The sequence below is a fragment of the Oncorhynchus kisutch genome, linkage group LG7 (genome assembly GCF_002021735.2).
Source record: "Oncorhynchus kisutch isolate 150728-3 linkage group LG7, Okis_V2, whole genome shotgun sequence".
Classification (NCBI taxonomy): domain Eukaryota; kingdom Metazoa; phylum Chordata; class Actinopteri; order Salmoniformes; family Salmonidae; genus Oncorhynchus; species Oncorhynchus kisutch.
Window position 1 is genome coordinate 4,622,334 of NC_034180.2, and position 27,010 is coordinate 4,649,343.

A 27,010-nucleotide genomic window follows, 5' to 3' on the forward strand; every position below is an offset into this window, starting at 1 on the left:
GTTAATTGACTTATCTGGATTGATGAAGGTTCATTCAGCCAAATTGCTGTCGTACGTCATACCTTTGTTCTTGTACAGGGAGCTTGTGAAGGCAACATCCACGTGCCTCAGACCGCCGTAATCAACCATACAACCACTACAGACAGCGACGACATACAGGCATATAACGGGTGTGTCCTTTTCACATGAAAATACACCATTTTGCCTAATGTTGGTGTGTTCCACAGCATACGTAATCACCATCCTGTCCATGGTGCATTGCATCCATACTGGGCAACTGAATATTCCCTCGTGACCCCAGGCTTGTGAGGGTGAAGTGTAATCTCTGTTGTTCCAGGCTACTGCACTGTGCATGTAAGGAGCTAGCGGAGTGGTATTTCCAAGATGGCCGTGCTGTGCTGGCGGCCTGCTGTCACCTGGCTGTGGACAACACTGAGGTAAACACACAGACAGGGCATGATGGCGTCAAAGGTTACGTATGTATGTTCTCTTGTAATACACACATAACATTCACTGTTGCGCATTCTAGTTGTGCACCTGAAACCTAAAGATGGGCATGAGCTACCCTCCTGCATACTCCCAATACACCCGGTTCTACTAATCAGTGGCCTCTGGCCCTTGATTGGCTGAATCAGGTATTTACGTGTAGGGCTGGAGAAAAAACCTACAGAGCACTAATGCCTATGAATGTAAATGGGCATATTTAGTAGATGCATAACCTATCATGTTGTTGTGTGTCCCCCACAGCTAGCCATGGCCAGTCTGATCCGGGGTAATGAGCTGGAGCTGGCTGTGTGTGTAGGGCTGGTGTTGGGAGAATCAGCCAATCAGGCCACTCACTACGTCCTGGAGCTACTAGCCAGGAAGTACATGACCGCACCCACCTGGTAAGAGCCAATTACAACTCTCCATGAGAGGGCTAATGAACATGACAGGCTAGGTTATATATATATATTCTCCATATGATTGTGAATATATAAAGTGCATTTGTTTATCATCTCCATTCTCTCATTTCTCTCATAGCTTTCCATCAGTTGGAAGCAGGTATTACACACGTTTCATGTATCATAACCCTATGTTTACTGCGATAAAGGATTTGACTTTATTCTGGATTCCTAAAGACTGCTTAGGTTTTCAAAGGGATGTGTGGATGTGTCCTCTGCAATCCAACAACTAGACTGATGTCACCACCCTCCTCCTTCCCAGGGACCTGGCAGCTGACCTTCTCCAGATGATCCCAGACAACGAGGTCCTGCTGGCCAAGCTGTGTGCCTTCTACCCTGGGAGCTCCTCGGAGATAGACCAAATCCATGAAAAAGTTGGTGCTGAAATTCAGCGGGAATATTCCCCATTGAGCATGCTTTTTAGTCCAAACTGGGTCCAGGAAACCGGCCCTAATTGTTTAAACAGAAGAACATAGAAATAGACCAATCGACAATATGACATGAAAATGTCAACAACAACATTGAAGTAAAAAAAATGCATGTTAATAATTGGTGGTGTTGTTTCAGTGTGGTCTTCCCAGTCTGGAGGAGTGTCAGGGGTTTGCTGAGTCTGCTGTCAGCGAGGGAGACATCTTCAACGCTGTCAAGTACTATCTAATGAGTCCAGAACCCGAGGCAGCCCTGCTTGTTGGCATCGCCCACGTCAAAGAACAGCTGAGCGATTCTGACTGGACCGTAGACTCTGTCCATCCTATCCTGGACCTTCTGGGTTACATTAGAACGGACCGGCTCATACTTGCCAAGTTCACTGAGTAAGTGAACGGGAATCAGAATGTGTGAGACAACGTCACCTGGGTCTAGGCAGGTAGCCTAGTGGTTAAGAGTGTTGGGCCAGCATCCGAAAGGTTTATGGTTCGAATCCCTGAGCCGACTAGGTGAAAAATCTGTCAATGTGCCCTTGAGCAAGGCACTTAAACCTCATTGCTCCTGTAAGTCGCTCTGGATAAGAACATCTGCTGCTGTAGATTGGTCCTCAGCCTTCTCACCTTGGATGTTCTTTCTGTGTTATAGAGCTCGAAGTGAGCTGCTCATCCTATCTGGCTACATTGGTGCACTGTTGGCCATCAGAAGACAGTACTCCAGCATTGTTCCTGCACTTTACGAGTACACCAGGTAAGACGCCAAAGAACACATTATGGAGCACTTTCTAAATGTCTGTGTTGAACCTACATCACCAATTCAATGTTGAATTTAAAAGCCCTATCTCTGACCTCTCACCTTCCTCCCCAGTCAGTTGATGAAGAGGAGAGAGGTGTCTGTTCCCTTACAGATAGAGCAACTCTCTGTAGAGCTGGAGGCATGGATGGCCTGCACACAGTCTCTCATCAAGTGAGTAGAAGAATTGTCTTATCAATCCATGACTCTGATATACTCTACTCTGGCCTGGCAAATACGTTAGTCATCACGTCCAAGTATTGGACTAGCAAACTCAAGACAGTTTGAGGTTCAAAGTCTGACATTAAAACACACCAGTGTTTATCTGTCTGAATCATTTGATTCTGTCTCCATGCCACCCAGCTCCAGGGGTCCTGATGAGGCTCCCTACACCCCTCCGTCAGAGGCCCAGAAGACAGAGCACGCCCGTCTGCTAGACAGGCTCCAGGAGGAGTCACTCAGGGGCCTGGAGGGGCCAGACTATGTCACAGGCTCCAACCTGCCCAGCCACTCTGACGTCCAAGTCTCCTGCTTTACCGGACTCAGGATCCAGGTCAGCCTCAAGCAATCAACCAATTAATAAACCAAAGTGTATTCAGAAAAATACGTTGGTCACAAAGGGACAGTTTGGAGGACACAGAATTTGGTTAGAGACTAGGCTTAATCTGTGTCAGGGAAACAAAGGGCTCACCAGCAACCCAGACCGAAACCGCCATGCTTTCTAACCCCTTATAAAGAGGACCATGCTATATATAACCCATAAGTGGTTACTATTTGTAGTCCCCTAGTGGTGGGTAATCACTATGTGGGTGGTAATCAGTAAATTGCTGCTCAAGCTGTATCCACAGCGACGATTTGAAGTGCCTTTCTGCTTCAAGTGTGTCTCAGTCACTTCCTCTGGTGAGTCAAGGGGAGAAAGATGACGTTGCTACAACCTGTAAACTGTTTTGCAGGCCATGGTGATAAGGTCAATGGTAGAAAAATAAAAGTAGTGCTGTGTTTTTCCTTTCTTCACTCAGGGCCCTGTGTTTTTCCTTGAGGACGGTAAATCGGCCATATCATTGAACGACGCCCTTATGTGGGCCAAAGTGAACCCTTTCTCACCTCTGGGGACGGGTGTCCGTCTCAACCCCTTCTAAGAGCCAGTCTAGCCAACGAGGATGGGCTACAGGACTAATAGCATTTGATTGGTCAGCCTCCGAGGCCAAGGTCACACGACAGTAAAAGGGCGACGTCAGGACCGACACCTGCTCTTCCTGAGAGAAAGAAGGAAGAAGGGATGGACGTTCCAGGACGAAAGAAGAGAGATGGGAGGAAGGATGCTTAAAATGAGTTCTCCCCACTATGTGCTTTTTCTATGTGGTTTTACAATGTGTGCAGCACAAGTCATCCAGTCAACAGTGTTACAGCTTCTCACAGAAAACGTGTTGCCGTACTTAGACACTGACAAAGAGGGTTCGCATGGTTGAAACGGGTTATAGTGTTTCTATGTAGGAGCGAGACCATTCTAGTACGGCTGTCTGGTTTTAGAAACACCGTCACGTGCACATCACTACACAGACAGACAAGTCGACGAGCCATGTGATTCTTATTGTGCTCATGGTCATAGCACCAGCCTCATTTGATTGGTGAACACCATATGTGTGTTGTATTGCTGTTGGTTTAACGTTGCGCAATGTTGCATCATCCTTTCTGTCTGCTACAGAAACCAGCCCGCACACATACATGCACAAGAGCAAAGCGGTTGGTGATGTCGGCTTACAGTGGTAGTTGAATGAAAGCAAACAAATACAGAGAAACGTACCCGTTAGCCTTTTATTTAGCTTAGCATCAATCAGTCAAATAATTGATGTAGGACGTGATTGCGTTCGCTTTAAAACAGCTTAGCAGCATGGTGTCTGTGCAGTACTGTGTTTGACTGTGAAGGTATAAGACTGCTGGACCAACAAACAAAACAAAAAGGATGTGGACATGTAAAGTTGTCAATTAACTTGCATTGTACATAAGACTGTCATTGCTGCTGAGTTGCGCAGCACTGCTTCAGGGATCACAGTGGCTAGCTAGAAGGGGAGGTAGTTGGTACTGTACACGGCTAGGGACTTGCAAGTGTAATAGCTGTTACGACACTTGATTCATAGGATTAAAACTCCTATTCTATGGTGGGGTTGGCGCTTTGGAATGCCTCTGAGTCTCGTCAGCGTTGCCTCCTTCAAAATCATTTGTAGCCATCACCTGACTGCAGAATTTGTAGTGATTTCATAATGATGACAAGCTTCTGTATGCAAGTCATTATTACCATCACAATTTGGCGGACAGGGTGACAACCTGCTAAGACTAGCTAGCTTATATGTTAAACAGAAAGCTGTGATAAAAAGGCAATATTCGAGAATCATTTTGCTTTTGAAACACAGACCTGAATAAATAGGCTAATTAATCATTTAAAAAAATGTAATACCTGAAGGTTGTGCCTTAAAGTAGAAAACTATTTATCACTGCAACATACAGTATATTGGTAAGTAGGTACATTCATGTAAAGACAAGAGGTTTTCTTCCTTCTGCTTAATGAAACAAACATTTATTCAGATAATTTATACAAGTGTTGTCATTTTTTAAAATAATGTATTGATATTAGTTTTTTCACCTAAACTTAAATTATCTTCAAATACATTTATTTACATATGTATTTATTGATTGTGTTTTACTTATTGACATATGGTTGTTTGTACTGCCATTGCAGTTTATAAAATGTGTTCATGAAAATATCAAAATGTTAGTTTTTGTACCATAAAGATGATACCAATGTACACATGTAACATTTGTGAGCAGGATATATATGAGTTTTGATTCATGGAAAAGGTGAAGGATCTTCTAAATAGATTGAGAAAATTGGTCCTGCTACAGAGCACCATCTAGTATTGTAGACTAAATGAAAAAGACGACAAAAAGAAAAAAAACGACTGAACTAAACCACAGCCGAAACATGCCAGAAGTATAATCTCCAAGACAAGCACATCATGGAATAACATTCTTATTTATTAGAGTGAAACAGGTGAGAGGTATGTGAAATGATTTTTGGCAAAATACTGTACATTTTTCAGTGAGTTATGCATATACGGGTCACGTTAATATATTCGTTGACTAATATTATATAAGAAAATAATTGAAATGAGTTGTTGTTTTGGTCAATGTAACAGAATATACATATTTACATGACCTTGTACGTAGGTGCTTCAGAGAAAGAGTGGAAACAGATGTCAGTGAATGGGAGGGATTCGGTGCACTTGAGGTTCTGGGTTAAAAAGAAACAAGGTTCAGTGTGTAATAAAACATTCCCTTGATGATAAAGATGGACGGAGAGAGAAACAGAGAGAAAGAGAGAGAGGGTGGGAGAAAGAGAGAGAGAGGGTGGGAGAAAGAGAGAGAGAGAGAGAGAGAGAGAGAGAGAGAGAGAGAGAGAGAGAGAGAGAGAGAGAGAGAGAAAGAGAGAGGGGGAGGGAGAGAGGGAGAGAGAGGGTGGGAGAAAGAATATCCTCTATTATGACGATGCTCTCATTTAGAAAGAGAGAGAAAGAGGAAGACAGAGAGAAACAGAGAGGGGAAGGGAGAGAGCAACAGACAGAGAGAAACAGAGAGGGGAAGGGAGAGAGCAACAGACAGAGAGAAACAGAGAGGGGAAGGGAGAGAGCAACAGACAGAGAGACAGACAGACAGACAGACAGACAGACAGACAGACAGACAGACAGACAGACAGACAGACAGACAGACAGACAGACAGACAGACAGACAGACAGACAGACAGACAGACAGACAGACAGACAGACAGACAGACAGACAGACAGACAGACAGACAGACAGACATACAGAAAGAGAGTGAGAGAGCGTTGTGTTCTATCTGTACTGGAGGAAGCGTTTGAGAGGGTTGGGGAGGTGTAACTGAGGGATGAGGTGTAGTCGAGATCGGCCCATATAATCTCTGACACTGAGACGACACTGTTGACATAGTGACTGAGGTGTTGCTGCAGAGAGAGAGAGAAACAAGAGGGAGAGAGCAAGAGATATAGAGATTATCTGATTAATCCAAGACAGCCTCAATATCATCCACTTTTATAATCCAAATAGCAATGTTTTACAAGGGATTCTGACTTCTTCCCACCAGCTGAACTGGGATATTTCCTAACCTGGTCCCAGATCAGAATTAGTATCAAGAAACTTCAGTATCGGTTTCTGATCAGACCACAAGTTTGGCATGAAAACAAACATATGAGTTTGTTATACAGTACAAACTGATCTGGAATCAGGCTAATATTCCCATGTGAACTGAGAATAATCTTACCTTCATACAGCAGTAACGTCTCCTCTGCTGAGCTGTTAGGTGGGGCTGACTCCACCGGTCTCTTAAGCTCTAGGTTTTTAGCGTTAATGTTTGCTCCAAACTCTAACAACACATTGATGATCTCAGTACAGTCCTTCTGAGCTGCTGCATGGAGCGGGCTCTCCAGGAACCTGCCCTTCTGCACATTGGCCCCTGTGGAGCAAACCAGACAACATTGGTTTTGGTCAGTAGGTCACACTGTAGCAAAATGGTTTGCAACAGAAAACATGAATCTATGATCTGAAGGGACTCGTTTGTGTAGTTCCTTGCCGTTTCACTCAGTTTCAATAGATTCTCCCTACTGAACACGCTCCATGTTTGTGAGTACTGCGTCAGGTAAAACAATGTCCCGTGACATACCTTTCCTTACTAAATGCAGAATACAGAAGGGAAAAAAAGGACAAACGGATGAACCGTAAAAAATAAATTAATAAAAATGCATTGATGTCAATTGGAGAGATCATTTGAAGTTAGGACCAAAGGGTCTGGTTAGTTACTGACCTCCATCGAGGAGTTTCTGTGTGCACTGGAGTGCTGAGGAGATGCAGGCGATGTACAGGGGGGTTCCCAGGTGAGGAATATCATAGTCCACGTCTGCTCCCCATGTGATCAGTGCCTCCAGACAAGCAATTCTGCCTACACACAATACGCCCTGTGTTACCAGGATACTCTCGTTCAGAAACGCATTCAGTACTCTCATCTTAGAATAGAGGGGGAAAACATACCAAAATTACAGCCAGAGTACTTCAAAACCAGCCAGAGTACCTCAAAACCTCACAGTAAAGTGACAGCTATGTGTATGACACACATATCCTGCGATGGCAGTACCTTTGCTGGAGGCTTCGTGTATGGGCGAGGGCTGGCACATCTCTGACTGGGGCTTGGCACCGTTTTCCAGCAGTACCTCTGTACAGGTGGCACTGCCCGCTGAGCAGGCATTGAACAGCGGCGTCACCCCATCAATGGTGGTGGCATTTACCTGATCAGATAGATGGAGCATTGTCAGAAAACCATGTGTACCTATAAGTTATAAAGTTACAACAAAGGCGAGTCAAGCGGAATGTAAAAAGAGGACTTGCTGCCAACAAAATTACAACAAAGGCGAGTCAATCAGAATGTAAAATAATTAGGTGCCGACAACAAAGTTACAACAAAGGCAAGTCAATCGGAATGTAAAAAGAGGAGTTGCTGCCACAGCATAATGACGTCTCGTTCTGACGTGGAGCGTGATGTGTTTGTATGTGCGTCCGTTTGGTCATGACTTACATTGGCACCAGCTGCAACGAGCGCCTTGGCGCATGACGCGTGGTCTGACAGGCAAGCCTCATGCAACGGCGTCACATGGTCTATGGTAGGGATGTTTGCGTTGTAACCCTGGGATGACAACAAGAAATGTTTGCATTCGTTATATAGGCCTCACTTTCCCAACACGTTATTTTGTGTGAATGCTCTACAGATGGTCATACTATCAACACACTCTGTTGAGAAGCAGCTGCTTGCTAAGGTTACGGTTAGGTTTCCAATACGGGTTACACTCTTTAGAAAAAAAGGGTTCCAAAATGGTTCTAAGGCTGTCTCCATACTATAAATCATTTTGGTTCCAGGTAGAACTCTTTAGGGTTCCATGTAGAATCCTTTGTGTAAAAAAAAAGTTCTACCTGGAACCAAAAGGGTTTTAACCTGGAACCAAAAATGAGTTTTTCAAAGGGTTCTCCTATGGGAACCGGCGAAGAAGCCTTTTTAGTTTCTAGAGTGAGGGTTAAGGTTAGGTCAGGGTTAGGGTTAGGGTTGAGTTTAGGTTTAGGATAAGGGTAAAGATTAGGATTAGAGCTAAAGTTAGTAGATAGATAATTGAAATATCACTGACAGTCTGTAGAGCATCTACAGATGAACTACCCAAATAAACTTTTGGAGATCTGACTACGAGGGAAAATGGCAAAAATATATGTATCTTATCTGGGACGTACAGACAGAGCATCAGCATTTTATTTTATATAAAGGTGTCAAAAAAGTCCCTCTGTCTTAACATGGTATAAACAATTGACCAGAAATCTTTGCGATGTGGTGCCCCGCCCCTCTGTGTGTGACTCACCTGTGAGAGAAGGGTCCTGAGGGCCAGGAGACGGCCATGACACGCTGCCTCGTGGAGAGGGGACCGGTCCGCCCATGACCCTGGGAGAGGGACAGACAAAACACTGAGCCTCTCCAAAACAACACACATTACAGTCATATGTTTACAGTGACAGCGCTTCACTATCATACAAGCTCTTAATGCTCACATCCACAAATATATATATATAACCAGCACATTCCCATTCAAGTCTGATACAATGACAGCATTCATCAGAGCCTTCACTCTCTGTCGCTATCCTTATTATTCAATCATTACCGTAATTCTAATCTAGAATTACATCCCAAAAGCCAGTAGTACCAGTCCACTATGCATGTTCATATGTTCAGAAAATTGAAACCCAGTTGTCACAGCTGTCACTAATATCACCGAGCGAGCGCTAGATAGATTTTCACTCTCTTACAGTGTGGATGGAGCTATATATAACTGTAGCTCAACCAAGCAGGCCATCTGGCAGGCATGGGTCATATGATTGAGTGTAGTCTGGCCCAGGAGTGGGAAGGTGAGCGGAAAGGCTCTGGAGCAACGAACCGCCCTTGCTGTCACTGCCTGGCCGGTTCCCCTCTTTCCACTGGGATTCTCTGCCTCTAACCCTATTAGAGGGGCTGAGTCACTTGCTTACTGGGGCTCTCTCATGCCGTCCCTGGATTCACTGATGTGGTGATCCTGTCTGGATTGGCGCCCCCCCCCCCCCTTGGGTTGTGCCATGGCGGAGATCTTTGTGGGCTATACTCAGCCTTGTCTCAGAATGGTAAGTTGGTGGTTGAAGATATCCCTCTAGTGGTGTGGGGGCTGTGCTTTGGCAAAGTGGGTGGGGTTATATCCTTCCTGTTTGGCCCTGTCCGGGGGTGTCCTCGGATGGGGCCACAGTGTCTCCTGGCCCCTCCTTTCTCAGCCTCTAGTATTTATGCTGCAGTAGTTTGTGTCGGGGGGCTAGGGTCAGTTTGTTATATCTGGAGTATCTGGAGTAGAATCTAAGTGTGCGTTCTCTAATTCTCTCCTTCTCTCTTTCTTTCTCTCTCTCGGAGGACCTGAGCCCTAGGACCATGCCCCAGGACTACCTGACATGATGACTCCTTGCTGTCCCCAGTCCACCTTGCCGTGCTGCTGCTCCAGTTTCAACTGTTCTGCCTTATTATTATTTGACCATGCTGGGTATTTATGAACATTTGAACATCTTGGCCATGTTCTGTTATAATCTCCACCCGGCACAGCCAGAAGAGGACTGGCCACCCCACATATGCTCTCTCTAATTCTCTCTTTCTTTCTCTCTCTCGGAGGACCTGAGCCCTAGGACCATGCCCCAGGACTACCTGACATGATGACTCCTTGCTGTCCCCAGTCCATCTGACCGTGCTGCTGCTCCAGTTTCAACTGTTCTGCCTTATTATTATACGACCATGCTGGTCATTTATGAACATTTGAACATCTTGGCCATGTTCTGTTATAATCTCCACCCGGCACAGCCAGAAGAGGACTGGCCACCCCACATAGCCTGGTTCCTCTCTAGGTTTCTTCCTAGGTTTTGGCCTTTCTAGGGAGTTTTTCCTAGCCACCGTGCTTCTACACCTGCATTGCTTGCTGTTTGGGGTTTTAGGCTGGGTTTCTGTACAGCACTTTGAGATATCAGCTGATGTACGAAGGGCTATATAAATAAATTTGATTTGATAGCCTTGTATATCTGGCAGGCATAGCCTTGTAAATCTGGCATGCATAGCCTTGTACAACCAGCAGGCATAGCCTTGTACAACCGGCAGGCATAGCCTTGTACAACCAGCAGGCATAGCCTTGTACAACCGGCAGGCATAGCCTTGTACAACCGGCAGGCATAGCCTTGTACAACCAGCAGGCATAGCCTTGTACAACCGGCAAGCACAGCCTTGTACAACCGGCAGGCACAGCCTTGTACAACCGGCAGGCATAGCCTTGTACACCGGCAGGCACAGCCTTGTACAACCGGCAGGCATAGCCTTGTACAACCGGCAGGCATAGCCTTGTACATCTGGCAGGCATAGCCTTGTACAACTGGCAGGCATAGTCTTGTACACCTGGCAGGCATAGCCTTGTACATCTGGCAGGCATAGCCTTGTACATCTGGCAGGCATAGCCTTGTACAACCGCAGGTATAGCCTTGTAAATCTGGCAGGCATAGCCTTGTACAGCTGGCAGGCATAGCCTTGTACATCTGGCAGGCATAGCCTTGTACAATCCTTCTTTGGACACTGTGTTAACAAACCTCCAAACAAGCTTCAATGCCATACAACTCTCCTTCTGAGGCCACCAACTGCTCTTAAATGCAGGTAAAACTAAATGCATGCTCTTCAACCGATCGCTGCAGGCACCTACCCGCCCGTCCAGCATCACTACTCTGGACGGTTCTGACTTAGAATATGTGGACAACTACATATACCTAGGTGTCTGGTTAGACTGTAAACTCTTCTTCCAGACTCACATTATACATTTCCAATCCAAAATTAAATCTAGAATCGGCTTCCTATTTCGCAACAGAGCATCCTTCAATCATGCTGCCAAACATACCCTCGTAAAACTGACTATCCTACCGATCCTCCGATCCGCGATGTCATTTACAAAATAGCTTCCAACACTCTACTCAACAAACTGGATGCAGTCTACCACAGTGCCATCCGTTTTGTCACCAAAGCCCCATACACTACCCACCATTGCAACCTGTACGCTCTCGTTGGTTGACCCTCGCTTCATACTCGTCGCCAAACCCACTGGCTCCAGGTCATCTACAAGTCTCTGCTAGGTAAAGCCCCGCCTTATCTCAGCTCACTGGTCACCATAGCAGCACCCACCCGCAGCACGTGCTCCAGCAGGTATATCTCACTGGTCACCCCCAAAGCCAATTCTTCCTTCGGACGCCTCTCCTTCCAGTTCTCTGCTGCCAAGGACTGGAACGAACTGCAAAAATCACTAAAGCTAGAGACTCTTACCTCCCTCACTAGCTTTAAGCACCAGCTGTCAGAGCAGCTCACAGATCACTGCAGCTGTAAATAGCTCATCTGTAAATAGCCCATCCAATATACCTCATCCCTATACTGTATTTATGTATTTATCTTGCTCCTTTGCATCCCAGTATCTCTACTTGCACATTCATCTTCTGCACATTCTACCATTCCAGTGTTTAATTGCTATATTGTAATTACTTCGCCACCACGGCCTATTTTTCCTACCTCATTTGCACATGATGTATATGGATTTTTCTACTGTATTATTGATTGTATGTTTGTTAATTCCATGTGTAACTCTGTGTTGTTGTTTGTGTCGAACTGCTTTGCTTTATCTTGGCCAGGTCACAGTTGCAAATGATACCTTGCTCTCAACTAGCCTACCTGGTTAAATAAAGGTGAAATAAATAAATACTAATAAAATAAACATCACACAGCAATGCAGTGCAATATTCAATACTACATACCCATGTTGCTGCCTGTAGGAGAAGAGGGCGCCTGTCACCTACTGTACTGTTACTGTACTGAAGGGACTTTTTGTCATTGCATGGATTCACACAGGCAGAGCTGTGACTGTGTCGGCCATCTTTGGAAGGGCATCTGCATCACCTGACAAGCTCATGTAGTACACTGAAATGGCCTGTTGTTGCTACTATCTTTTATGATGAATAGGACAACTAAAATACTGTATCTTTGTTTTTTGTTGTTGTTGTTGTTGACATTCATTTTGATATATATTTTTTGGGGGAAAGGACAATAACAGAGACCCCTCTTTCAAGGTATACATAGCATAACAACAGGTGCCACTGAGGACCACCACTGTTGCAGAGATAATTCGAGTTTGGAAGCTATTCTTAGGAAGCACATGTTAGAGCCACAGTAAGTAGTTAATTCCAGTCACAACAGCAACCTGGAATCCCCCTCTCTATTTTCTCTCCTTTCTCCAGGAACCCAGCCAACCTTTCCCACAGTCCAGATCCTCTATAGCTGGTTGCCTGGTGCGGCTGAAGCCCATTATGCTCATTCGAACAGCACATGGTGTCTCTATTCTAGCAGGGTAAAATGGTAGCTCTCATGAATATTGCAACAGTGCACTGAACATGTGACTTTTGCTTTCGTTTAAGGCTCCCCTTTGCCACACTAAGCAATAACAGGAGGAAGCAGAAATGGCTATAATATCTGAAATCTGTTTTTCTGTTTATTTACTAAATAACAAACTATTGCATTTAAAACATTTGGATGTCAAAGTCAATTAGTAATCAAGCAGTTACAACCCTAATGTGACCCAGCTACAGTTTAGATTGGATACAGCTGATAAAGAGATACAATCAGGTTTAATTGTGTGAAGCTGCTGCTTAGTCCAGTTCAAAGGTCATAATCGTATTGTCTTGTGTGAGAGTCATGAGAGTACATGGTAGCTTCAGCTATTGTAGGCCAGTCGTTATTAAACTTTAATAGACACATACCCTAAGGCCTACTACTACACATAGGCCTAGTAATAATACTAATAAAGTATGTGTTAAATAAAATTTAAAAAGCATTTGTGTTATGATGTAAGATGTATGGATCTGTATCCACATCAGTAGGATAAGCACCCGACTGCTCTAGGGACCCATTTGACCAGATGTGTCCAAGGCGTTTGTTTGATTAATTTGCTTCATTTCACATCTTATAACACAGTCCTAAATAGGCTGGATCCTATAGGAATGTTCCAGAACAGGTGCCTTTTTCACGAAACATTTCTATGTCAACCCCTCTGTCTACCTCAAATAAACTCGACACGAACAGCACAGGAGTCCTATAATAACATTGCACTGTGACAGTCCGAGACGCACTCACCCAGTGCGCAAATACGCAATTGTGTGTGCGTAAAACGCTACTGACCTTGGCTAGTTAAAATACCCCAACAGCGTGGTTTCTTTTTTGCGGTGTAATCATCTGTGTTCTCTAACGTTCTTTTCCTCGACGTGTTTTCTGGCTGCTGCTCGCTCGAGCTCTCTGCAGACGGAACTTCAGGCATGTTTACATCAGCTATCAGTCCCCGCACCACAGTGCACCATGATCCAGTCTAAAACCTGCTCTCTGATTGGTTGCTCGGCTTGTTGTCGTTTCACTGCCAAGGACAAGCACCACAATAACATGAACAGGCAGAGAAGAACCAGAACAGCCTTTACCCCCGCTGGTCTCAGGGTTAGGAACCGTTCTGTTCATTAAGGATTCATTCTGCATGGTTTGAAATACTAAAGTTTGACCTTTAAGTTGAATATAGTATTTGCTATTTTGAGTATGCCTAGTTGCTTGTGTAACAATCATTTGATTGCAATATTCAAGTGAAAAACCCACATGCTGTTTATAACGTCATTGGTCACGTTATAAGGTCATAATTGTCAGGTAATAATTCAGGGACGGACATAATGCAGGTTTTCTTTGGTAGTTAATTCATTGATCGGTCATTGATTGACCAGAGAGTTTACATACCTGATGTCCCTGGTCTGAAATAGTCTTTGATTAGTAAGGGAATTTTAATAACTAGTTAATAACTATTTGCCTCTCCAGAGCCATAATTGAATATCCCTACTACAGGTTATCAAATCAAATAGACTAGTTAAACTAGTTGTACTTGGGGATGGAAAGCTAGAGCCTCTCTAACCTCTCTCTAACATGCTTCTGTTCAGCTCAAAACATTCCTGGCTGACAGTCGCTGTGCGTAACCTAGTGACAGTTACAGCCTGACAACAGGCTGTAACTGCCAAGTCTCAGCTTCGATATAATCTGTCTATGAATTGTGTGGCATTTTAATAAGGGCACAGCTCCTAGGTATGACCCCCATCCAAGGGGCACGCGCATTTATACAAACACGTACAGCTGCAAACCTCTGGACTGAATATATTAATTTGACATAGTCTCAAAAATCTGCATTCCCTGTGTCATCCCATCAGATCACTTGACGATTGCAGTGCGTGGAATACGCTAAGGGCGGAAGAAATATTGAATCAGAGATTTCTGTCATGCCAACCCAACGTGTCGTCATGATGCCAAAGGTTCTGGGTCTTTCCCCTCATCCCAGGTGCGGTTGTTACAATGCAGTGCTTTCCCCCAGTACCTCAGCAAGAAAAGAGCATTGAAAGACATCAAGAAGAAAGTATATTTAATACACAATGTATCTAAGTGTTCCTAATGTCCCCGGGCCACAACAATAGGCTGGGTAGTTCCTGGGCAGACTGGATACAGTTGGCCTGGCATGTTACAGACACATAGCTTTTAGAAAGCTGGAATACCCTAATACACACACGTTACTGTAGAAAGTGTGTGTATGACCCTCTACTATAGAATAATAGTCTGTTGCCTTTCACGGAAACAGCTACTTACTGTGCCCTTGTCCAAAATCATAAAACTCTTCTGCAATGCGGGCAGCCTCCTTCCGATTCCCCTTCACCACATAGAAGTGGGTGAGAATATTCAGGCTGATCTTGACAAAGAGCTTGACGCAAAACAGAGCGAATATGGAGAGGTAGACATTGGAGTAGTGTACTGTTCCAAAAGACTGGCTATCCACATTTGGAGTCATTGCTTCCTTTCTTGTCTAGCCTTGCTTATGTCTTGCCTGGCTGTCGGTGGCTGGCTGCTAATGTTTTGGAAATTTAAATGGGGGGCCTGGCTATCTGTGTTGTGTTGACTCTGGTACTGGGTCATATGCCAGCTCAGAATGACACAGAAATTCCCCTCAGCAGCTGGGTCGAGACCAGATAGGATAAGCTGGAGAGAGCAGCTGTATTGTAGCGCTGCCTGCCTGCCTGTGGGACAACTGGGGCCCATAGTCATACAGTGTCTCAGAGTAGGAGTGCAGATCTAGGCTTAGACCCCTCCTATCCATGTATTCTTATTCATTATCATCTAAAATGCAACACTGAACCTAGATCAGCACTATCAGCACTCCTACTCTAAGATGCTTTGTGGATACAGGCCTAGGGCCATTTAGACTCTGCCAGCAGTCCTAGGGCAGGGAATACAGTACAGCTATAGCCAGGGGCTTTGTGACTGTGACCTGTGGTTACAAAAAACGAACCCAGGCCTTAATCTTAGTTGACCTGTGGTTTGTTCCATTTTGTTGTGATGCTTCAGAAAGAGCATTTCTTCTCTTGAGGTTTAACATTATCTCGACTCATGTACTTTTACTTCAAAATTATATTATCCAGTCAATTGTCTACTGTCATGAAATTCCTTAGCCATTACTGGTCGTGTGAACTGTAGTTCGCCTCCATAACACATGGGGGCAATGTTTCACTTTAATGTTCCATCGATTACGGATGAACCATCCTGTTTCGTATTTCGTTGTGACAAACTACACTTCCTGCTTTTGCAGCTAGAAGTGTTACGCATCGTTGTGTATGAAACTGTAATATAATTTTATTTCAAAATGAATACAGTGTTGTCGAGGGCAAATTCCCTCTTTGCCTTCTCGCTCAGCGTGATGGCAGCTTTGACGTTTGGCTGTTTTATCACGACGGCGTTCAAAGACAGGAGGGTGCCGGTGGATATCCACGTCTCGAGAGTAATGCTGTGAGTGATGACTAGTTATTATTATTAAACTACAGTGAACATGCTTTGTTTTGGTTTAGATATATTTCACTCCGTGATCTATCACATTTGTATTCGTATAAACAGTTATTGGTCTCAATTGGCTACATAGCTAGCTCGGTGTATGCGTGTTTGCAATGGTGCTAACTAATGCTAGCTCGAGGTGATCATTGAATCCATATGGCAATATTGACGCCAATCAATCTAACAGACACCAGTGTATTAAACTGCCTGAGCAATGAACAACCGTTGTTTTTGTCTTTGGATACAATGTAGCCTACCAGCCAGACCGGATGCCAGCTGCTGCTGCTTGCAACATTGTACCCAATAGTTGAACAGCACGTCAGCGCGGTATATTTTGTCAAACTGTAACCTAGCTGCCAGCAGATCAAGTGTTTCCGACCTTACTGGAATTAAGAACTTGTTATTAACTGACTTGCCTAGTTACAACCCCCCCCCCCCCCCCCCTTCATTAGCATATGAACAGATCATGAACCATGGCACAATTTTTTTTTCTTTTTTTCAGGAAATTAGCTGCAAAACTGCAACATGTTCTCTCAGTATCATGGCAACATGTGTAGAATACCATGAGATCAGCTATAAAACTGCAATTTTTTCTCTCTAGATTTGCAGGAAATTACTTTTAAACAGCAACATTGTCTCTCAGGCTCATGGCATATGTAAAATAGCATGAGATTAACTAGAAAACTGCAGATTTCCTTTTACCACATGGCAAAATGTGTAGAATTTTAGGTGGTTGGCTGTTGTCCCCCCTTGCGGGGGGCCCACTGAACTGTGGTATACCATTCAAGTAGCTGTACCAAGCCATACAGTGCAAAGTGTAGCTAGAGAACATTGCCTAAATGTACAGCCAGAAACCATAAAGTAAATGTAGCCTACTAATATCTATGGTGTAGCCAGCTTATTGTTCCACGTGGTGAAAGAAATGTCTTGGCATAATTCTAGGATGCAATGTACTGCACACAACTAACTAGGCCTTTACCATTTGACAGGAAAAACGTGGATGACTTCACAGGACCCAGGGAGAGAAGTGACCTGGGGTTCATCACCTTTGACCTCTCTGCTGACATAAAGCCCATATTTGACTGGAACGTCAAGCAGCTCTTCCTCTACTTGTCTGCCGAGTACGCCACCAAGAGCAACGTAAGTGTCTTACAACGGGTGTATACATTACGTCTTGCAACGGGAACGGTTGACCATTTAAGAACCAAGCGGGGAGGTACCTACCTGAAATGATCTAATAGAAAGAAGGACCAAGGCACTCTTCCAACTCTAATTTTCATTGCGATATGTTTTCCGTTTCGACTAAACGGTTTCTGTTGCAAAATCGGAGTGATGAATACAACCCACACCTGTTCTCTTTCCTGTTGATCTATCAATTATCATTATCTTACGTTCTTCTTGGCTTGCTTTGGTAGCATGGCCCCAGTACATCACTGGGGCCATGCTCCCTGCCATCAAGGACCTTTATACCAGGAGGTGTCAGCGGAGAAAAAAAATGCCCTAAAAATTGTCAGACTCCAGCCACCCTAGTCATGGACTGTTCTCTCTGCTACCGCACGGCAAGCGCCCCCCCCCGCCACACACACACATGCATATTGACGCCACACACACATAGACACACGTTCACACACACTGCTGCTACTCTGTTTATTATCTATCCTGATTGCCTTGTCACATTGACATTGACTCAGTACCGGTACACCTTGTATATAGTCTCGTTCTTATTTAATTGTGTTACTATTTCTGTGTTTATTTATAGTAAATGTTTCTTGCTTTTAAACGCTGCATTGTTGGGAAAGGGCTCGTAAAGTAAGCATTTCACAGTAAAGTCTGTTGTATTCTGCTCATGTGACAAATACAATTAGATTAGATACAGATCTGGGATCAGGACACCTAGGAAGGTGACATGCATGGCTGCCAACTAGTGATATTTAACTGCGTCGTGTTGTGCTTTCTTCCAGGCCCTGAACCAGGTGGTTCTGTGGGATAAGATCGTGCTGAGAGGAGAGGGCACCAAGCTCAACCTCAGAGACATGAAGTCCAAGTACTTCTTCTTCGATGACGGAAACGGTCTTCGGTAAGCACCCTCTGTTCACCCTCTCACTTTTATTTTAGTGCCAGAAACCTAATGATATCAAATCATGTTTTTGATTGGTGTGGAATCGGTCTTGATGCCATTTTATTGAATCAAATCAAATAGTTTGTCACATACAGTTTACAGTAGGTATAAAAGGCACATTGACATAATCATTTTGCCACACCTTTTAAACATACTGTAAACTATCTGACAAGTACAATTTCATCTGATTTCCCTTTAGTCCTACATTATGTTGAATAGTTACACCCTTTGTATGCAGCAGAGGGCAGTATAGGACCATTTTTGGCACCTCTCCCACTTGTCTCCAGTCTTTTGAATGGAAATTCTGGTGGAATGTTCTACGATGTTTAAGGCCTTTGTGTGATGATCTCTCCACCAGGGCGAACAAAAACATCACCCTGACACTGTCCTGGAACGTGGTGCCCAACGCTGGGATCCTGCCCCTGGTCATGGGCTCTGGCCACATGTCTGTCCCCTTCCCCGAATCATACGAGACCACCAAGAGCTACTAAACTGTTCCACCGTTTGTTTGTTGTGTAATCTTTTATGGCTTTTAATAAAAGTGGACATTTGGGAACGGTTCAATTGTATGCCTTTGCATTGATGCTGCCACAGGAAAAAGGGCTGTCTAAATGTTGCTAACGGTGAAATCCTTGCTTCTTTTTTTCTCCTAAATACCTCTCAAAGTTCGTTAGAGGAGAGACCTTGGATCATCTACTTCCATGCACTTTGAGAGAGGTGAGGAATCGAGGAGGATGCAAGGATTTGACTGCTAGTAACCCTTGGTTTAAATGGTCATTGCTGAGATGGACTTAGTGACCAGAAAGTCAGGACTCCTCATGCTTCATGTAACTCTACAGTAGTACTCAGTACCTGTATAATGAATGGCAATGTGAAATCTTTTGAATAATTCCCTTTTGTTTGTTCACTGTAGCTGTTGCTTTCTTTTTTATAAAAAAAAGCATCTGAAAGATAATTCTGTATAACTGGTTATTAGTAGAGAAGAGGATAGGCCCTGCATCTTAGTGTAAGGGGCGTCACTACAGTCCCTGGTTCGAATCCAGGCTGTATCACATCCGGCCGTGATTGGGAGTCTCATAGGACGGCGCACAATTGTCCCAGCGTCACCCGGGTTTGGTCTGGGTAGTCCGTCATTGTAAATAAGAATTTGTTCTTTAACTGACTTGCCGAGTTAAATAAAGATTAAATAAAAAAACATGTGTAATGTTAACATTTTACTGACAGATGGCGCCATATGACCACAAACACAACCCACCACTTACCCGAAGCATTCAGAGTAGTTGCCACATTGAGAATGATGGACATAGGCCCATAGAATAATTTTCGATGTATTATAATTGAGTTACCCAAAACAATATGGTAAAACAATATCTGCTCTATTCAACGACATCGTTTGAAATGTACCTCTAAATAATGTCCATAGGTAATAGACTAGACAGATTGGTGATTTCAACATTTAATTGAAGGCCTCACGTTTGAATGGTTTTGTAGAGGTAGCGAGTGGAAAAACATCCATTGTATGACAATAGGAACAAAAGCCCAAGGTTATTGACACAGCAGCCACAGTTAAATGGGAAATGTAATTATAGCTAGCCAGATATTTTTATTCAAGAGACTGATTTTAATCTTGGAAAATAACAAATTCATATAAGTTGTTCTTAGACCATATGTGATAGGCAGGGGAACCAAACAAGAGTTGAGGAAATTCAGCTGCGAATAGCAGAGGTCCCTGCTATTTCAGACGACGGATGTTTAGTGAAGAGTTGTACAGGTTATTAAACCCAAAGTGACTCCAGTGTTTGAATTTGTAAGCGAGGCTGTATGGGATTTATGTTAATAAGACAGTGCAGCCAATGGATATGTCTGCTTTAGGTATAATGCCACGAACTGCTTGTGGATTTGACAGCTCTAAGGGAAAGTTCAAACTTCCAAAATAGGGGAGGGTTGTGTTTATAAACAAATTGGCCACAGAGGAGGGTTGTGTGTTTCTTTTCCTGGTTTGCATTGGCTCTTTTGCAGGTTTTACTATATAATGTCATCCATCCTAGCCACATTTCCTCATCTGCTTGCATGCGCCTCCACTATATCAAGCTAACTTTTACTATACCACTGTAGTCTACCAGTCTGACTGTCTTGTCTTACTCTCTATCCACCATTCATAGTGATAGGTGGATCGTTTGTACAGATCTGCAATAGGTAGCAATCATACCACACATAAAACCATTCAAAGAAGCATAAATTTTCAATATGAATCCACAAGAACAAATAGGAATAGCTGATAGGCAGTGGAGAGACCAGGTGCATCAATGCTCATGAGAGAACAGTGAGACATGAGACATGCAGCTCAAAAAGCTCCCCTATGGATCTTGTTTAGGGACAATACAAAAGTATCCTACATAGACTAACCTACAACACCACAATGAATAATTGCATTGTTTTCAAGTAACCGCAACATTCAACTTTTACTTTTGATATTGAGATGCGCTGTCTGTCGTCATTGATGGAAACACAAATCCGATAGGAAAATGTACATACTGTTTTTATACAGATTTTAGTATATTCACATGGAAATCTGTCGCCAATTGGATGGAAACGTATTTAAAGACTCTGGCTAGTGCGCTAGTCCAGTGTCACTTTTATTATGCCTCCACATCATGGTTCATCATCAGTCCCAAACAGAATCCACATAACTCAGCTACTAGGTACCTATCCAACTATACTTCATTTGTTAGAGATGTACACCAGCATAATACCAGAGACTCTAATGAAAAAATGCTAGCTAACGAGCGAACAGTTCCCCCAATTCCTCCATTCTGCTGGCAAACGTGCAATCTATGGACAATAAAATAGATGACCTACGCGGAAGATTAAACTACCAACGAGACATTCAAAACTGTAATATCTTATGCTTCACGGAGTCGTGGCTGAACGACGACACTATCAACATACAGCTGGCTGGTTATACGCCTCACCGGCATGATAGAACAGCGGCGTCTGGTAAAACAAGGGTGGCGGCGGACTATGTATTTTTGTAAATAACAGCTGGTGCATGATATCTAAGGAAGTCTCGAGCTATTGCTCGCCTGAAGTAGAGTATCTAATGATTAGCTGTAGACCACACTATCTGCCTAGAAAGTTTTCATCTGTATTTTTCGTAGCTGTTTACATACCACCACTGTCAGAGGCTGGCACACAGACAGCATTGAATGAGCTCTATTCCAGCATAAGCAAACAAGAAAATGCTCAACCAGATGCGGCGCTCCTAGTGGCCGGGGACTTTAATGCAGGGAAATTTAAATCCGTTTTCCCAAATTTCTATCAGCATGTTTAATGTGCAACCAGAGAAAAACAACTCTGGACCACCTTTACTCCACACACAGAGACGCATACAAAGGTCTCCCTGGCCCCCCATTTGGCAAATCTGACCATAATTCTATCCTCCTGATTCATGCTTACAAGCAAAAATTAAAAGAGGAAGTAGCAGTGACTAGATCAATACAAAAGTGGTCAGATGAAGCAGATGCTAAGCTACAGGACTGTTTTGCTAGCACAGATTGGAATATGTTCCGGGATTCTTCCAATTGCATTGAGGAGTGCACCACATCAGTCACTGACTTCATCATTAAGTGCATCGATGACATTATCCCCACAGTGACCATACGTACATACCCCAACCAGAAGCCATGGACTACAGGCAACATTCGCACTGAGCTAAAGGGTAGAGCTGCCGCTTTCAAGGAGCGGGACTCTAACCCGTAAGTTTATAAGAAATCCCGCTATGCCCTCCTATGAACCATCAAACAGGCAAAGCGTCAATACAGGACTAAGATCAAATCGTACTACACAGGCTCTGACGCTCGTCAGATGTGGCAGGGCTTGCAAACCACTACAGACAACTAAGGGAAGCACAGCCGAGAGTTGCCCAATGACACGAGCCTACCAGACGGGCTAAACTACTTCTATGCTCGCTTCGAGGCAAATAACACTGAAACACGCATGAGAGCACCAGCTGTTCCAGAAGAGTGTGTGATCACACTCTCCACAGACAATGTGAGTAAGACCTTTAAACAGGTCAACTTTGACAAGGCCGCAAAGCCAGACGGATTACCAGGATGTGTACTGCGAGCATGCGCTGACCAACTGAAAAGTACCTTCATTGACATTTTCAACCTCTCCCTGTCCGAGTTTGCAATACCAACATGTAAAGGAGACCACCATAGTGCCTGTGCCCAGTAACACTAAGGTAACCTGACGAAATGACTACCGACCCGTAGCACTCATGTCTGTAGCCATTAAGTGCTTTTAAAGGCTGGTCATGGCTCAAATCAACACCATTATCCCAGAAACCCTATACCCACTCCAATTTGGGTACCGACTGGGATAGAGGTCCTGGATGGCAGGAAGCTTGGTACCAGTGATGTACTGGACCGTACGCACTACCCTCTATAGTGCCTTGCAGTCGGGGGTCGAGCAGTTGCCATACCAAGCAGTTATGCAACCAGTCTCTTGATGGTGCAGCTGTAGAACCTTTTGAGGATCTGAGGACCCATGCCAAATCTTTTCATTCTCCTGAGGGGGAATAGGTTTTGTTCTGCCCTCTTCATGACTGTTTTGGTGTGCTTGGACCATGTTAATTTGTTGGTGATGTGGACGCCAAGCAACTTGAAGCTCTCAACCTGCTCCACTACATCCCCGTCAATGAGAATGGGGCCGTGTTTGTTGTCCTTGCACCACACGGTCAGGTCTCTGACCTCCTCCCTATAGGCTCATCGTTGTCTGGGATCAGGCTTTCCACTGTTGTGTCATCAGCAAACGTAATGATGGTGTTGGAGTCGTGCCTGGCCATGCAATCATGAGTGAACAGGGAGTACAAGGGGAGACTGAGAAAACACCCCTGATGGGCCCCCATGTTGAGGATCAGCGTGGTGGATGTGTTGTTGCCTACCCTTACCACCTGGGGGGCGGCCCATCAGGAAGTCCAGGATCCAGTTGCAGAGGGAGGTGTTTAGTCCCAGGGTCCTTAGCTTAGTGATGAGCTTTGAGGGCACTATGGTGTTGAACACTGAGCTGTAGTCATTGAATAGCATTCTCACATAGGGGCTCCTTTTGTCCAGGTGGGAAAGGGCAGTGTGGAGTGCAATAGAGATTGTATCATCTGTGGATCTGTTGGAGTGGTATGCAAATTGGAGTGGGTATAGGGTTTCTGTGATAATGGTGTTGATGTGAGCCATGACCAGCCTTTCAAAGCATATCATGGCTACAGACGTTATGGGTCGGTAGTAATTTTGGCAGGTTACGTTAGTGTTCTTGGGCACAGGGACTATGGTGGTCTGCTTGAAACATGTTGGTATTACAGACTCAGACATGGAGAAGTTGAAAATGTCAGTGAAGACACTTTCCAGTTGGTCAGCGCATGCTCGTATGACATGTCGTCCGGAACAGCTGATGCTCTCATGCATGTTTCAGTGTTACTTGCGTCGATGCGAGCATAGAAGTTATTTAGCTTGTTTGGTAGGCTCGTGTCATTGGGCAACTCTCGGCTGTGATTCCCTTTGTAGTCGGTAATAGTTTGCATGCCCTGCCACATCCGACGAGCGTTGTAGCCTGTGTAGTACGATTTGTTCTTAGTCCTGTATTGATGCTTTGCCTGTGTGATGGTTCATCGAAGGGCATAGCAGGATTTCTTATAAGCTTCCGGGTTACAGTCCAGCTCCTTGAAAGCGGCAGCTTTACCCTTTAACTCAGTGCGAATGTTGCCTGTACTCCATGGCTTCTGGTTGGGGTATGTACGTACGTTCACTGTGGGGATGACGTCCTTGATGCACCTATTGATAAAGCCAGTGACTGATGTGGTTAACTTCTCAATGCCATTGGAAGAATCCCGGAACATATACCAGTCTGTGCTAGCAAAACAGTCGTAGTAGTTTAGCATCTGCTTCATCTGACCACTTTTTTATAGACTGAGTCACTGGTGCTTCCTGCTTAAATTTTTGCTTGTAAACATGAATCAGGAGGATAGAATTATGCTCACATTTTCCAAATGGAGGGCGAGGGAGAGCTTTGTATGCGTGCGTCTCTGTGTGTGGAGTAAAGATGGTCTACAATTTTTTCCCCCTGTGGTCGCACATTAAACATGCTGATAGAAACTTGTTAAAACTGATTTAAGTTTCCCTGCATTAAAGTCCCTGGCCACTAGGACTGCCGCCTCTGGATGAACGTTTTCCTTTTTGCTTATGGCGGCATACAGCTCATTGAGTGCGGTTTTAGATGAACAGATGAAAACTCTCTAGGCAGATAGTGTGGTCTACAGCTTATCATGAGATACTCTACCTCAGGCGATCAAAACCTTGAGACTTCCTTAGATATCGTGCACCAGCTGTCTTACCGAAGGCTTCTGTTCTATCCTGCCGATAGAGTGTATAACCCGCCAGCTGTATGTCGTCGTTCAGTGAAACATAAGATATTACCGTTTTTAACAACACTGTCATCTCAGATTTTCAAAATATGCTTCTCAACCATAGCAAAACAAGCATTTGTGTAACAGCTAGCGTAGCTAGCGTAGCATTTAGCGTTAGCATCAGCAGGCAACATTTTCACAAAAACCAGAAAAGCATTCAAATAAATCATTTACCTTTGAAGAACTTCGGATGTTTTCAATGAGGAGACTCTCAGTTAGATAGCAAATGCTCAGTTTTTCCTGAAAGATGATTTGTTTAGGAGAAATCGCTCCGTTTGGTGCGTCACGTTTGGCTACCAAAAAAACCCGAAAATTCAGTCATCAAAACGCCGAACTTTTTTCCAAATTAACTCCATAATATTGACTGAAACATGGTAAACGTTGTTTAGAATCAATCCTCAAGGTGTTTTTCACATATCCCTTCGATGATATATCGTTCGTGGAAGTCTCCTCTCTCCCCTCAATCACATGGATCAATGCGTGCAGCTTGGAGATTACGCACCAATTTAGACAAGGACACCGGGCGGACCCCTGGACAAAGGACACCACAAGGCACTCTGATCTTTTTCAGCAAAATCTCAGTTTCCTTCTCCAGCGAATGACGGGGATCTGGGCCTGGTCGGGTGTCTGTAGTATATCCCTCCCATCCGACTCATTGTAGAAAAACTCTTCTGTTACTGCCGATGCTGGAAGAAGACCAAGGTGCCGCATCGTGAGCGTACATTTTCCTTTTTATTTAAAATGTCGCCAACAAAAAAACAAACGAAAGAAACAACCGGGAAGCTTTAACAGGGCATTAGTGCCACAAACAAAGTTAACTTCCCACACTGAAAGGAGGGGAAAAGGGCTACCTAAGTATGGTTCCCAATCAGAGACAACGATAGACAGCTGTCCATGATTGAGAACCATACCCGGCTAAAACATAGAAATAAAGAAACATAGAAAAACAAAACATAGAATGCCCACCCCAAATCACACCCTGACCAAACCAAATAGAGACATAAAAAGGCTCTTTAAGGTCAGGGCGTAACAGTACCCCACCCCCGACCTCAAAGGGGAACCTATAGGGGAGGGTCTGAGTGGGCATCTATCTGCGGTGGTGGCTCAGGTGCGGGGACCCCGCTCCACCTCTGGCTCACCCCACTTTGGTGGCACCTCCGGTGCGGGGAGCCTCGTTGCGGGCCCCGGACTGGGCACCCTCATTGCGGGCCCTGGACTGGGCACCCTCGTTGCGGGCCCTGGACTGGGGACCATCGCTGGGGGCTCCGGAATGGAGACCGTCACTGGAGACTCCTGACTGGGGACCCTCGTTTCGGGCTTCGTGCCTTGAATCCTCACTGGAGGCTTTGTGCCATGGATCATCACTGGAGGCTTCTTGCTGTGGATCATCACTGGAGGCTTCGTGCCGTGGATCATCACTGGAGGCTTCGTGCCATGGATCATCTCTGGAGGGTTCGTGCCATGGATCATCACTGGAGGCTTCTTGCCATGGATCATCACTGGAGTGAGGAGACGTATGGGCAGTCTGGTACGTGGAGCTGCCACAGGGCTCACCAGGCTGGGGAGACATACAGGAGGCCTGGTTCTGGGACGCACTGGGCTGTGCAGACGCTCCGGGGACCCAGTGCGCAGAGCCGGCGCAGGACATCCTGGGCAGTGGAGACGCACTGGAGGCCAGATGTGCTGAACCGGCACCTTCTGTCCTAGCTGGATGCTCACTCTAGCCCGTCCAATGCGGGGAGCTGGAATGTAGCGCACCGGGCTATGAACGCACACTAGAGACACTGTGCGCTCCACTGCATAACACGGTGCCTGACCAGTATGACGCTCCCTCCGGTAAGCACGGGGAGTTGGCTCAGGTCTCCAACCTGACTCAGACAATCTCCCCATGTACCCCCCTCGCTACTTCAGCCTGTTTCCATGGCAGGGTCTTGTCCCCTGCCATAACCTCCTCCCATGTCCAAGATGTCCTCCATTCTCTCTTCTCCCAGGTCCAGGATCCCTGCTCCTCCTGGCCATGCTGCTTGGTCCTTTGGTGTTGGGTAGTTCTGTCACGGCCGATGCTGGAAGAAGACCAAGGTGCAGCGTGGTGAGCATACATTTTCCTTTTTATTTAAAATGTCGCCAACAAAACAACAAACGAAAGAAACAACCGTAAAGCTTAAAGGGCATTAGTGCCACAAACAAAGTTAACTACC

General features: G+C 44.9%; 3 protein-coding genes across 6 annotated transcripts in view; 2 read left to right on the top strand and 1 right to left on the bottom strand.

The window, feature by feature from the left end:
* LOC109894748 (WD repeat-containing protein 17) overlaps positions 1-5,113 on the top strand; it is a 37,845-nt gene extending 32,732 nt beyond the window's left edge. The window contains exons 19-28 of the mRNA XM_031828410.1: positions 79-170; positions 338-437; positions 748-887; positions 1,024-1,044; positions 1,207-1,318; positions 1,512-1,756; positions 2,016-2,117; positions 2,235-2,333; positions 2,523-2,712; positions 3,179-5,113. Of these exons, the coding sequence (XP_031684270.1) occupies positions 79-170; positions 338-437; positions 748-887; positions 1,024-1,044; positions 1,207-1,318; positions 1,512-1,756; positions 2,016-2,117; positions 2,235-2,333; positions 2,523-2,712; positions 3,179-3,298 (1,221 nt within the window). The 3' untranslated portion in view covers positions 3,299-5,113. The remainder of the gene's footprint in view (positions 1-78; positions 171-337; positions 438-747; positions 888-1,023; positions 1,045-1,206; positions 1,319-1,511; positions 1,757-2,015; positions 2,118-2,234; positions 2,334-2,522; positions 2,713-3,178) is intronic.
* Positions 5,114-5,171: 58 nt separating this feature from the next.
* On the bottom strand, positions 5,172-15,262 carry LOC109894030 (ankyrin repeat and SOCS box protein 5-like). Of its 4 annotated transcripts, none has more exons than XM_020487244.2 (8): positions 15,004-15,262; positions 8,624-8,703; positions 7,798-7,905; positions 7,360-7,510; positions 7,033-7,167; positions 6,892-6,900; positions 6,493-6,684; positions 5,939-6,175 (listed from the first exon to the last, which is right to left on the bottom strand). In XM_020487244.2, the coding sequence occupies exons 1-8, from the start codon at positions 15,200-15,202 to the stop codon at positions 6,048-6,050; spliced, it is 1,002 nt and encodes a 333-aa protein (XP_020342833.1). In that variant the 5' UTR covers positions 15,203-15,262; the 3' UTR covers positions 5,939-6,047. The 4 variants fall into 4 exon arrangements, with proteins under 4 accessions (XP_020342834.1, XP_031684272.1, XP_020342833.1 ...); XM_020487246.2 differs by lacking the exon at positions 15,004-15,262 and adding an exon at positions 13,519-13,705; XM_020487245.2 differs by lacking the exon at positions 6,892-6,900 and having other exon boundaries at positions 5,172-6,175; positions 15,004-15,261.
* A 665-nt stretch (positions 15,263-15,927) lies between these two features.
* LOC109894031 (signal peptidase complex subunit 3) lies at positions 15,928-18,916 on the top strand. Its single transcript, XM_020487247.2, has 4 exons — positions 15,928-16,194; positions 17,226-17,376; positions 18,198-18,313; positions 18,714-18,916. Exons 1-4 carry the CDS (start codon positions 16,052-16,054, stop codon positions 18,844-18,846), a joined length of 543 nt encoding a protein of 180 aa, XP_020342836.1. The 5' UTR covers positions 15,928-16,051; the 3' UTR covers positions 18,847-18,916.
* The last annotated feature ends 8,094 nt before the right edge of the window (positions 18,917-27,010 follow it).